Source organism: Oncorhynchus masou, chromosome 29 (assembly GCF_036934945.1).
Source record: "Oncorhynchus masou masou isolate Uvic2021 chromosome 29, UVic_Omas_1.1, whole genome shotgun sequence".
In the NCBI taxonomy this organism is placed as follows: Eukaryota; Metazoa; Chordata; class Actinopteri; order Salmoniformes; family Salmonidae; genus Oncorhynchus; species Oncorhynchus masou.
This window is the reverse complement of record NC_088240.1, coordinates 48,302,443-48,314,824: the sequence shown is the minus strand read 5'-3', so window position 1 is coordinate 48,314,824 and position 12,382 is coordinate 48,302,443. Positions and strand designations below refer to the sequence as shown.

The window sequence follows — 12,382 nt, the reverse complement described above, 5'->3', positions numbered from 1 at the left end:
GACACCTGCGACCCATTAAAAACTTCCTGCGACCCAAACCACCAGTTGAGAATCGCTGGTCTAGGGCAGGGCAGTAATTTCAGCTCAACGGCCACATCGGGATTTAAAAATTCAACGGAGGGCCTCATTTTTTTTACGTTATCGTTGTAAAGAAAACTGAAATTGCTCTGTTGGTCCTAACCGCAAACAGCAGACAGAACCGTGGTTACATGAGTTACCTCTATACTGTTATTTGGCTTGCGCCTGGTCTCGGGAAAACATTGGCTGAGACTCGTAGCTATGGTAAAGCAGTATGCTGACATGGAATGACAGACAAAATAGAAATAAAAGAAGCGGACAACAGCAATGGCTTGTAACTCGTGACAGAGTGCCTTCAGTAAGTATTCACACACCCCTTGACATTTTACACATTTTGATGTGTTACAGCCTGAATTTAAACTGGATTCAACTTTGATTTGTTGTAACTGGCCTACACACAGTACCCTATAATGTCAAAGTGGAATGATGTTTTTCAAAATATTTACAAATGACACTCAACAAAAATATAAAAATGCAACATTTTCAAAGGCTTTACTGAGATACAGTTCATATAAGGCACTCACAGTCAATTTAAATAAATGCATTAGGCCCTAATCTATGGATTTCACATGACTGGGAAAATGATCATACGCATCTGTCGGTCACAGACAGCTTAAAAGAAAAGGGCTGCAGCGTGGATCAGAAAACCAGTCAGTATCTGGTGTGACCACCATTTGCCTCATGCAGCACGACATATCCTTTGCAAAGTTGATCAGGCTGTTGATTGCGGCATTGCCGCTCCTCTTCAATGGCTGTGCGAAGTTGCTGGATATATGCAGTACACGATCAAGAGCATTCCAAACATGCATCTGTGGCTTTGTGTTGTGTGACAAAACCGCACATTTTAGAGTGGCCTTTTATTATCCACAGCACAAGGTGCACCTGTGTAAGGATCATGCTGTTTCATCTGCTTCTTGATATGTCAAACCTGTCAATTGAATGGATTATCTTGGCAAAGAAGAAATGTAAAGAGATTTTTGAGAGAAATCAGCTTTTTGTGCGTATGGATAATTTCTGTTGCATTTATATTTTTTGTTCAGCGTAATTAAAATTTAAAATCTGAAATATCTTGAGTTCATAAGTATTCAACCCCTTTGTTATGGAAAGACTAGATGAGTTCAGGAGTAAAAATGTCCTTAAGTCACATAAGAAGTTGCATGGACTCACTCTATGTGCAATAATACTGTTTAAAGTGATTTTTGAATGACCACCTAATTTCTGTACCCAACACATACAAAAACAGATTCAACCACAAAGACCAGAGAGATTATCCAAATGCCACTTAAAGGGCACCTAAAAAAATAAAAGCAGACTGTGAATATCCCTTTGAGCATGGTGAAGTTATAAATTACGCTTTGTATGATGTGTCAACACACCCAGTCACTACAAAGATACAGGATCAACAACGTGTTGGTTACTCCACAATACTAACCTAATTGACAGAGTGAAAAGGATGCCTATACAGAATAAAAAATATTCAAAAACATGCATCTTGTTTTCAACAAGGCACTAAAGTAATACTGCAAAAAATGTCCTGAATAAGAAGTGGTATGTTTGGGGCAAATCCAATACAACACATTACTAAGTACCACTCTCCACATTTCAATTATAGTGGTAGCTGCATCATGTTATGGGTATGCTTGTAATCATTAAAGACAGGGGAGTTTTTCAGGATAAAAAATAAACGGAATGGAACTAAGCACAAGCAAAATCATAGAGGAAAAACTGGTTCAGTCTGCTTTACACCAGACACTGGGAGAAGAATTGACCTTTCAGCAGGTCAATAACCTAAAACACATGGCTAAATCTACACTGGAGTTGCTATCCAAGAAAGTTAATGTTCCTGTTTTTACTTAAATCTGCTTGAAAATCTATGGCAAGACTTGAAAATTATTGGCTAGCTATGATCAACCACCCAATTCACAGAGCTTGAAGAATTTTGCAAAGTATTACGGGCAAATATTGTACAATCCAGAAGTGCAAAGCTCTTATAGACTTACACAGAAAGACTCAAGGCTGTAATCGCTGCCAAAGGTGACTAACATGTATTGACATGGTATGAATACTTATGTAAATTAGATTTTCAATACATTTGCAAAAACTTTGTCATTATGGGGTATTGTGTGTAGAAGCGTGAGAAAAAATGTCATAAATTTTGAATTCAGGCAGTAACAACAAAATATGGAATAAGTCCAGGGGTGTGAATACTTTCTGAAGAAACTATATACAGTGTGAAAAAGGTTGTGACTGTTTGAGAATAAGCACAACAAACATGAGCATGCAGATATATTGAACAACTGTTAGTGTGTTGTACCCAGTAGTAGATCTAGTGGTATCATCTCCTTGACAGCGTCAAAGATGCCCCTCTGTCTGACCTCCTGTCCATCAAGCTCCCTGGCGCAGGCTTTGCAGCAGCCACACGCTGAGCAGCCAGACTCCCCAGAACCACAGCCACAGATACTGAGTGGGAGAGAGAGAGAGAGAAACACAGATAAAACATCAATACAAACAAACGACAGACATCCACCAGACAAGACAAACCAAAGCATACAAAAAGACACACAAAACCAAATATCAGTTAATCTGATCAGCATTCAAACCACGTTTGGGATGGTGTTCCTCGGGTTGCAAGCCTCCCCCTTTTTCCTCCAAACATAATTGGTCATTACTGCCAAACAGTTCTATTTTGTTTCATCAGACCAGAGGACATTTCTCCAAAAAGTACGATCTTTGTCCACATGAACAGTTACAAACTGTCGTCTGGCTTTTTTATGGCAGTTTTGGAGCAGTTCCTTGCTGAGTGGCATTTCAGGTTATGTCAATATAGGACTTGTTTAATTGTGGTATTTAGATACTTTTGTACCTGTTTCGTCCAGCATCTTCTGGGATCAATTTGCACTTTTCGCACCAAAGTACGCTCATCTCTAGGAGACAGAATGTGTCTCTTTCCTGAGCGGTATGACAGCTGCGTGGTCCAATGGTGTTTATACTTGCATACTATTGTTTCTACAGAGGATCGTGAAACCTTCAGGCATTTGGAAATTGCTCCCAAAGACAAACCAGACATGTGGAGGTCTACACTTTTTTTGTAGACCTTGGCTGATTTCTTTTGATTTTCCCATGATGTCAAGTAAAGAGGCACTGAGTTTGAAGGTAGGCCTTGAAATACATCCACAGGTACACCTCCAATTGACTCAAATGATGTCAATTAGCCTATCAGAAGCTTCTAAAGCCATGACATAATTTTCTGGAATTTTCCAAGCTGTTTAAAAGGCACAGTCAACTTAGTGTATGTAAGCTTCTGACCCACTGGAATTGTGATACAGTGAATTATAAGTGAAATAATCTGTCAGTAAACAATTGTTGGAAAAGTTACTTGTGTGATGCAAAGTAGATGTCCGACTTGCCAAAACTATAGCTTGTTAACAAGAAATTTGTGGAGTGGTTGAAAAACAAGTTTTAAATGACTCCAACCAAAGTGTATGTAAACTTCCGACTTGTGAATGTTGACCTGTTTATAGGTCTTTCTCTCACATTGGCTATGGAGAGCAAGATCACACAGTCGGTCGGAACAGCTGGTGCTCTCATGCATGCTTCAGTGTTTCTTGCATCAAAGCATAGAAGTAATTTAGCATCTGGTAGACTGGTGTCACTGGGCAGCTCGCGGCTGTGCTTCCCTTTGTAGTCCGTAATAGTTTGCATCGAGTGTAGGAGCCGTTGTAGTACGATTTAATCTTAGTCCTGTATTGACAAGTTGTCTGTTTGATGGTTCATCGGAGGGCATAGCGGGACTTCTTATAAGCTTCCGGGTTAGAAACCTGCTCCTTGAAATTGGCAGCTCTAGCGTTTAGCTCAGTGCGGATGTTGTCTGTGATTCATGGCTTCTGGTCGGGAAATGTACGTACGGTCACAGTGGGGATGATGTCATCGATGCACTTATTGATGAAGGCAGTGACTGATGTAGTGTACTCCTCATTGCCATTTGAAGACTCCTGTAACATATTCCAGTCTGTGCTAGCAAAACAGTCCTGTAGCTTAGCATCTGCGTCATCTGACATTTACATTTACATTTAAGTCATTTAGCAGACGCTCTTATCCAGAGCGACTTACAAATTGGTGAATTCACCTTCTGACCACTTCCATATTGACCGAGTCACTGGTACTTCCTGCTTTAGTTTTTGCTTGCAAGCAGGAATCAGGAGGATAGAGTTATGGTCAGATTTGCCAAATGGTGGGCAAGGGAGAGCTATGTACGAGTCTCTGTGTGTGGAGAAAGGTGGTCTAGAGTTTTTTATCCTCCGGTTGAACATTTAACATGCTGATAGAACTGGATTTAAAGTTCCCCTGCATTTAAGTTCCCGGCCACTAGGAGCGCCTCCTCAATGAGCATTTTCTTGTTTGCTTATGGCCCTATACAGCTCGTTGAGTGACGTCTTAGTGCCAGCATCGGTTTGTGGTGGTAAATAGACAGCTACGAAAAATATAGATAAAAACTCTTGGTAAATAGTGTGGTCTACAGCTTACTGATTTGTAAAGACAGAGCACAAGGCACTAGCAAATAGAGGTGCCAAAAAACCCTAATCATGAAAATTTTACATTTTAGTCATTTAGCAGATGGTCTTATCCAGAGCGACTTATAAGAACAATTTGGGTTAAGTTACTTGCTCAAGGGCACATGGACAGAATATTTTACCTAGTCTGCTCGGGGATTCCAACCAGCAACCTTTCAGTTACTGGCCCAACACTCTTAACTGCTAGGCTACCTACCGCCTGTAGACCCAACCATAAATGTACTTTCTCTTAACAAAGATAAACCAACTAGTGAATGGTTGGTGTGTGTCTGCATCTTCGTCAAGTTTCCGTACCCTCCGGGTACTCTGTCGGGCCGTCCGCTGCTGACACAGCTGGCTCCATAGCCAGTGCAGTCTCCACACACGGTGCACACCATGCACTGATCCAGCTTCCACTTGTGCATGCCCGGCTGGCACATCATGCTCTTCTCCTCCTTCTCCTCCAGCTCATCCTCCAGGTCCTCATCCATGGCCGTCGCCATGCTTTCCACGCCAAATGCTACAGGGGGTAGAGAAGATGTTCACATGAATGGGTGATGAACGCAAAATACACAATAAATACACGCAAAGAAAGTGGTGTTTGGTGTGCATATGGTATATTAAAGTTTGTTTGTGTTGTGTGGTAATTTCTGTGCTCGTGCATGCTCATGTGTGTGTCCGTCATGCATGTTACCTTTCCCCGCCTGGTTCATGGCCCCTGTTTCTCGGCCACACTGGCCCTTGTTGTTGACCCCAAACGTCCAGACCTCTCCACTCTTAGTCAAGACACAGGTGTGGGCCTTCCCCATGGCTACCTGGGTTACAATGTGACCCTTCAGGTCTGACACCTGGCCTGAAGGGGGCACAAGAGAAAGGAGAAAACATTGATACTGTATAGTGACTGTTAAAGACCTAGCCTTATCCTGACTGAATCACGGTACATTTCACTAAACTGAGCTGAAATCGGTCAGAATTTCCAGGCTTTAAAAGACCCTTATCAAACCAACACGGCTTTTCAAAAGCTTACTTTGATAGCCATGTTGTAATATTTCAGACATGAACATTTGCACGAATTATCACTACCCAGAGGGAGTACTCTCTCTGTCCCACTCAAGTTCATCAGCATCACTAACACAAATTAACATTTGCACTAGCCAACACCCAAATGTACACTTTCCCTTGTCTCTATCCCACTCACAGGTGCTGTCGCTGTAAATAGCGTCTTTGCCGAACATGTATAGCTCTCCATCCTTGGTGACGATGCTGCTGCTGCCGTTGTTGCAAGCAGTGTTCACCGCCGTCTTGGTCTCCAGCTTCATCATCTTCTTGGGCTTGTAGGGCTTCGGCTGGCGCCGGCTCTTGGCTGAAGAGTAGAAACAAAACATTAGAGAATCATATCTATGCAAGAGGCGCACAAAGTTGGTTGGAGATTATTCTGAATACAGTGCCTATTCCCTTCCCTTTCCCGTTGAATAATCTTATATCATGACGTATTGGTGTGTGTGTGCTGTAATTTACGCGTGTTCTTGTCTGTGTAGGTGTGTGTTCACATCCATACTTACTGGACTCTCCATCTTCTCCCTTGCTTGCGGAGCCAGTAAAGAACACGCTGCCATCCTCTGCCACCAGCAGGGCGTGTGAGCCGTCGTGGCCCACCGAGAACTGGACGATCTTCGGTGACTTGGTGATGGGCAGTTCCACCCATTTACCTGCCAACGGACCACCCTGCTTGATGCCCAGGCTCTGGTACTTCCCTGTGTAGTAGACCTGAGGAGGGAGAGGAGGGGTGAGAGGGAGAGGAAGGGAGAGAGAAAATATTTTAATAGGAACTGTCACAAAAAAAAAAAACTTTTTCTGATGACATCAATTATTAGCCCAAAATGTCCTAGCTAGTATAAAAACTACAATTCTGGACATAGTCATTGCCACTTCTGACTGAAAACTAACGTTACCGAAATCCCTCATTTGTTTAAGAAAAACCTTCCCTATTCCGTCAACCCTTGCTCTCTTTACGTGATATATGTATGCATTGCATATGCATGTCACCAAAGACCTATACTCACAGGACTAGTATTACTAGAGAACACTGGTTATGTAATTTTACTCCAGAATGCCCGTTATTCCAGAGGATTTTTTTTACTCCCCCCCCCCAATTGTCAGTTATTGGGGGGAAGCCTGGATGTTTTTATTCTAGGCGTGAAGTATTTCAACATGTAGGAACACACTGATAACACTGATAACTAAACCATACCAAACCATCTTTCTATAGTGTCAAAATAGTATTACAATTGAGGAAGTGTGATCATAATCATTAGGATATTTTAGCAATCCGCAGTACGTCCTAACTGCTCCTAACACCTGTCAAACTCAGACATTTATCCCAAAATACAGGGATGTCGATTCGCAACGGACTAATATTATCAGAGGACCATGGAGTTCGACAAAAAACAGTACATTATTCTGGCTGAAATTGTTACTCTCCTGCCATATAAAAATGACAGATGTGGTGTTTTGTGCTCGTGCACATAATTACAATACGCGACCTCCACCAGCAAAACGAATCCCTTTGAAATAGGGCACAATTGGGCATGAGCTACAGCATATCATAAACACATCAATAAATTGGTTATAACAAACTCTAAACATTAACACATGACAGCAAATTGGATACAGAAGACATGATTATAGATAATCCTGAATGAATCGTGAACAATGATGAGTGAGAAAGTTAGAGGGTCAAAAATCCTACCCCCAAGACATGCTTACCTCTCACCATTATCAATAACAGGAGCGGTTAGCATGTTTGGGGGTATGATCTTTGACCCTCTGTAACGTGTGTGTGTGTGTGTGTGTGTGTGTGTGTGTGTGTGTGTGTGTGTGTGTGTGTGTGTGTGTGTGTGTGTGTGTGTGTGTGTGTGTAAGTCACAGGTCAACTTCTCCTATTTTTACATTGGCTCCCCTGGCTGAAACAGAGGGGGTAATCTGCACATAAAAGCCAGCAGTGGCGATTACAGCCTTCGCAGTGATACAGCAGGCTAAACTAGGGCCTGGCTAGCTAGCTCTGCTACACTATCTCACAGGACCTACACTATGACACACATACAGAGGCAAAGACACACACTTCGTCAAAACTAACTTGATCCCTGGCATTTAGAGAAGGTAAACACGCACGCAGTTATAATTACAAACAAGCTCACATAAACATATACCTTTCTATAAGTATTACTATCTAGGCCTAATTTTTGTGTTTTGCAGACCCCAGGAAGAGCAGCTTCCAGCTAAATGGGGATTGGGGATCCAAATAAACTATCCCACAAACATGGTGGTATTTCCATCTGTCACTTAGGCATCCAGATAGGTCCATACTACAGTATATTTCGTTGTTTGGGAATTATAGGATTTCCCAGTGCTGGTGGTTGGTCTGTGTTTTCCCTCCTGCAGGACCTGCTTTGTTTATCTGGGAGGAATGGGTGGCACAGACAGCAGTAGGGCAACGCAGCAGTGGATAGATTGCTCTGCTAGATGGATGGAATAACCAATGACTTCCAGTTATTTAAGCATAGAAGTGGCACAATCTTGTCTCGAAGCTCTACGGACAATTCCTTCGACCTCATGGCTTGGTTTTTGCACTGACATGCATGGTCAACTGTAGGGCCTTATATAGACAGGTGTGTGCCTTTCCAAATCATGTCCAATAAATCTAATTTACCACAAATTGTAGAAACATTTCAAGGATTATCAATGGAAACAAGATGCACCTGAGCTCAATTTCAAGTCTCATAGCAAAGGGTCTGAATACATATGCAAATAAAGTCTGTTTTTTACTTTTAATACATTTGCAAAAATGTTTAAAAACCTGTTTTCGCTTTGTCATTATGGGGTATTGTGTGTGGATTGATGAGGAAAAGAGTTTATTTAATCCATTTTAGAATAAGGCTGTAAGGTAACAAAATGTGGAAAAAGTCAAGGGGTCTGGAAAAATACATCAGTTATTGTCTCTTATTTTTTTACTCTAGCTATAAATCATCTCTGCGACAATGACTAAGTTGCCGTGTCTCTTCTCAAGGAGGCTTCGCCGTACAGAGGAAATATTGTGCACTTTGTGCGTTGCAGGAGGTGTGTCTACTAAGCTCTCTTCCGGGACAATGTTGACACATCAGAGTTCCAATGCAACAACTGTTCACTCGCTGAGGACTATAGAGAAGTGGCTACTCTTAGCAAACAGATTAAGAACTTGCACAATCTACTGGGGAAAGCCACCCCTGCCTACCATCTCTACACCACAGGCTGGACGCCGTGCTGAGAGTATCAACACCAACGCCTTCCAGGGACCCCTTCCCGAAGAAGTCTCCCACTCCCCTGATACTGTCACCTTTCCAGCTGCCCAACCAGGGAAGCATGTCACCTGCCATAGGCCATGGAGGGAAGCAACCTATAGGCCATGGAGGGAAGCAACCTATGTCGAGTAGGGCACTTTGGTGTTGGGAAGCCCGACTCAAATCCAGTTGCCGAGAATATTAGCTCTCCTGGCTTCGAAGGTTCCAGTGCTATCGTCCCATATTCTGCCTCAGATCACCAGACCTTCGAGGGTGTCTGACCCACCGGCCCCTCTGTAAGCCACAATGGTTTTTGTGCTAGGTTCAAGGTGCAAAAACTGCCAGACGACCTGCAATCTCACCAGCCGTTATAAATCGGCAGCTCTATAATGAGAAACCACTCGGTTGCCAGGGAAAATACATTGTGCTATCCTGGGGCTCGGTTACAGGACATTACAAGGCTGCTTCCTACCATTTTTACGCCAGAACACGGGAGCTGTCGCAGTCATAGTACATGTGGGAACTAATGACATTAGGATAGCTAGCTCGGAACGTCTGAAAACTGGATTTTTAAGAACTGATTGAAACTGAAAGACTCCAACAAGCATCCAATTATTTAAGGCCCAATGCGATCACTGAATCGTGGCATGGAAAGATTCAGTAGGTTGTCTGTTGTCGCAACGAGTCTACTGTAACTCTGCTTGAGTTACTTTTGTGGATAACTTTAGAAAACAGAAGGTGCTCTACAGAGCGGATGGGGTCCATCCAAATCATCTTGGTGCCTGGACTCTGCCCTGTGCTCAGAAATTGACTTATTAACACTCCAAATTCCACTCAAGTAATCCCAACTGTAAATTTAAAATCAGCATTGTCATCATACTGCAGGCAAGCAACAGATTACTCTGTTTTAACCCACGTCCTCGCTTGTGGCATAGGCCAAATGGTTCAGTTCTTGACAATATTGTACCTATATCAATTCAAATCAATCCCAAGGTATTTTCAAATAAGGGTTTAACTATTGATCATAGTAATGTTGTATTAGAGACTCCATCTGACCTAAAATCCCGCAGATGTGGTCTTCGATTTGTTCATGGAAATTCTGGCGTCTTAATCCAAAGTGGACATTCTGGTAATTTCTAAGACTTGGTTGAATAATAATGTGCTGGTGTCTGTCTGGTTATAATGTTTACAGATCGGACAGAATTGGCAGAGGTGGGGGTGTTGTGATATTTACCAAGGGAAATGGTGGTTCTGTGGTTCTGTATCTCTTGCTGCCTCTGTCCCTAAGCAAGTTGTTCTTAATGTGGGCCTGTGTCATAATAAACAGCTGACACTAATAGGAGTGTTTCCCCGTCCCTCATGTTTTCTTAACAATTTATCTTAATTGCTATCTAACATGCTGACTAGTCCAGGCACACGTGTGCGTCCGCATGTTGATTTTGTCCATCCACAACAGACATGATCAGGACATGCAGGTCAAAACAAATGAAACATTCATGGACATTTAGCTAGCTAGATTGCTGACACCCACATGGGTATATGCTTCTAAAATCTAATGAGGATATGGGAGAGGCGGGGCAATGCAGCAGTGCCTGGCAATGTAGCCGTTCTTTGACGCGCGCAAGCAGTTTGGAAGAAAGCAGTGTGTTAAGTACGGAAAAAATGAACTATTCATTTTGGTTGATTTTAATATTGATTGGAGGACACCAGTGTCAGACACGTTGAAAGGTATTTGCTCTGAGCTAAACCTGTATCAACTAAGCCTACACGGCAGAATCATAACAATCCAACTAAATTAACCTGGATTCATCTTATTTTGATGAATACTCCAAATACAGTACCAGTCAAAAGTTTGGACACACCTATTCATTCAAGGGCTTTTCTTATTTTGACTATTTTCTACATTTTATAATAATAGTGAAAACATAAAAAACTATGAAATAATTCATATGGAATCATGTAGTAAGCAACAAAGTGTAAAGCAAATCAAAATATATTTTAGAATCCTCAAAGTAGCCACCCTTTAAGTTGACAGCTTTGCACACTCTTGGCATTCTCTCAACCAGTTTCCCCTGGAATGCTTTTCCAACAGTCTTGAAGGAGCTCCCACATATGCTGAGCACTTGTTGGCTGCTTTTCCTTCACTCTGCACTCCGACTCATTCCAAACCATCTCAATTTGGTTGAATTCAGGGGATTGTGGAGGCAAGGTTATCTGGTGCAGCACTCCATCACTCTCCTTCTTGGTAAAATACCCCATACACAGCCTGGAGGTGTGTTGGATCATTGTCCTGTTGAAAAACAACATGACAGTCCCACTAAGCCCAAATGAGATGGGATGGCATATCGCTGCAGAATTCTGTGGTAGTCATGCTGGTTAAGTGTGCCTTGAATTCTAAATACATCCGACAGTGTCATCAGCAAAGCACCTCACACCATCTCTTCCATGCTTTACAGTAGGAAATACACATGCGGAGATCATCTGTTCACCCACAACGCGTCTCACAAATTTCCAATTTGGACTTCATACCAAAGGACACCGGTCTAATGTCAATTGCTCGTGTTTCTTGGCCCAAGCAAGTCTTCTTATTGGTGTCCTTAGTAGTGGTTTCTTTGCAGCAATTCAACCATGAAGGCCTGATTCAGTCTCCTCTGAACAGTTGATGTTGAGATGTGTCTGTTACTTGAACTCTGTGAAGCATTTATTTGGGCTGCCATTTCTTGAGGCTGTAAAAGTAATGGACTGTAGTTTCTCTTTGCTTATTTGAGCTGTTCTTGCCATAATATGGACTTGGTCTTTTAGCAAATAGGGCTATCTTCTGTATACCACCCCTTCCTTGTCACAACACAACTGATTGCTCAAAAGCATTAAGGAAATTAACTTTTAACAAGGTACACATGTTAATTGAAATGTATTAAAGGTAACTACCTCATGAAGCTGGTTGTGAGAAAGCCAAGAGTGTGCAAAGCTGTCTTCAAGGCAAAGGGTGGTTTCTTAGAAGAATCTCAAATATAATATATATTTTGATTTGTTTAACACTTTTTGCTTACTACATAGTTTTAATGTCTTCATTATTATTCTACAATGTAGAAAATAGTATAAAGAAAGAAAAACTCTTGAATGAGTAGGTGTTCTAAAATATTTGAATGGTAGTGAATTGCTAATATAAATAAAAAATTGATGGTGTTGGAGGGGTTCAGTGGAGCTGAAGGGCGGGACTAAAAACCACAAATTAAATTGTATTTGTCATATGCACTGAATAGGTGCATGTGACAGTTGTAGACCTTACAGTGAAATGCTTACAAGCCCTTAAACAACAATGCAGTTAAGAAAAAATAAGTGTGAACAAAGTATATACTAAATAAACTGAAGTAAATGATAAATAAATAACAAACAAACAAAAGAAAATAGAAAAACAAAAAATTAAAGAGCAACAAA

At 41.7% G+C, this 12,382-nt stretch overlaps 1 protein-coding gene across 18 annotated transcripts in view; it reads right to left on the bottom strand.

Annotated features, from left to right (window-relative positions):
- Nucleotides 1-12,382, bottom strand: part of LOC135519932 (E3 ubiquitin-protein ligase MYCBP2) — a 317,195-nt gene that overhangs the window by 213,810 nt on the left and 91,003 nt on the right. For all 18 annotated transcript variants that reach the window (XM_064945153.1, XM_064945155.1, XM_064945157.1 and 15 more), the window contains exons 12-16: nucleotides 6,191-6,395; nucleotides 5,827-5,991; nucleotides 5,323-5,481; nucleotides 4,944-5,148; nucleotides 2,393-2,538 (exon numbers count right to left, since the gene is read on the bottom strand). In XM_064945153.1, coding sequence (XP_064801225.1) covers nucleotides 2,393-2,538; nucleotides 4,944-5,148; nucleotides 5,323-5,481; nucleotides 5,827-5,991; nucleotides 6,191-6,395 — 880 coding nt within the window. The remainder of the gene's footprint in view (nucleotides 1-2,392; nucleotides 2,539-4,943; nucleotides 5,149-5,322; nucleotides 5,482-5,826; nucleotides 5,992-6,190; nucleotides 6,396-12,382) is intronic.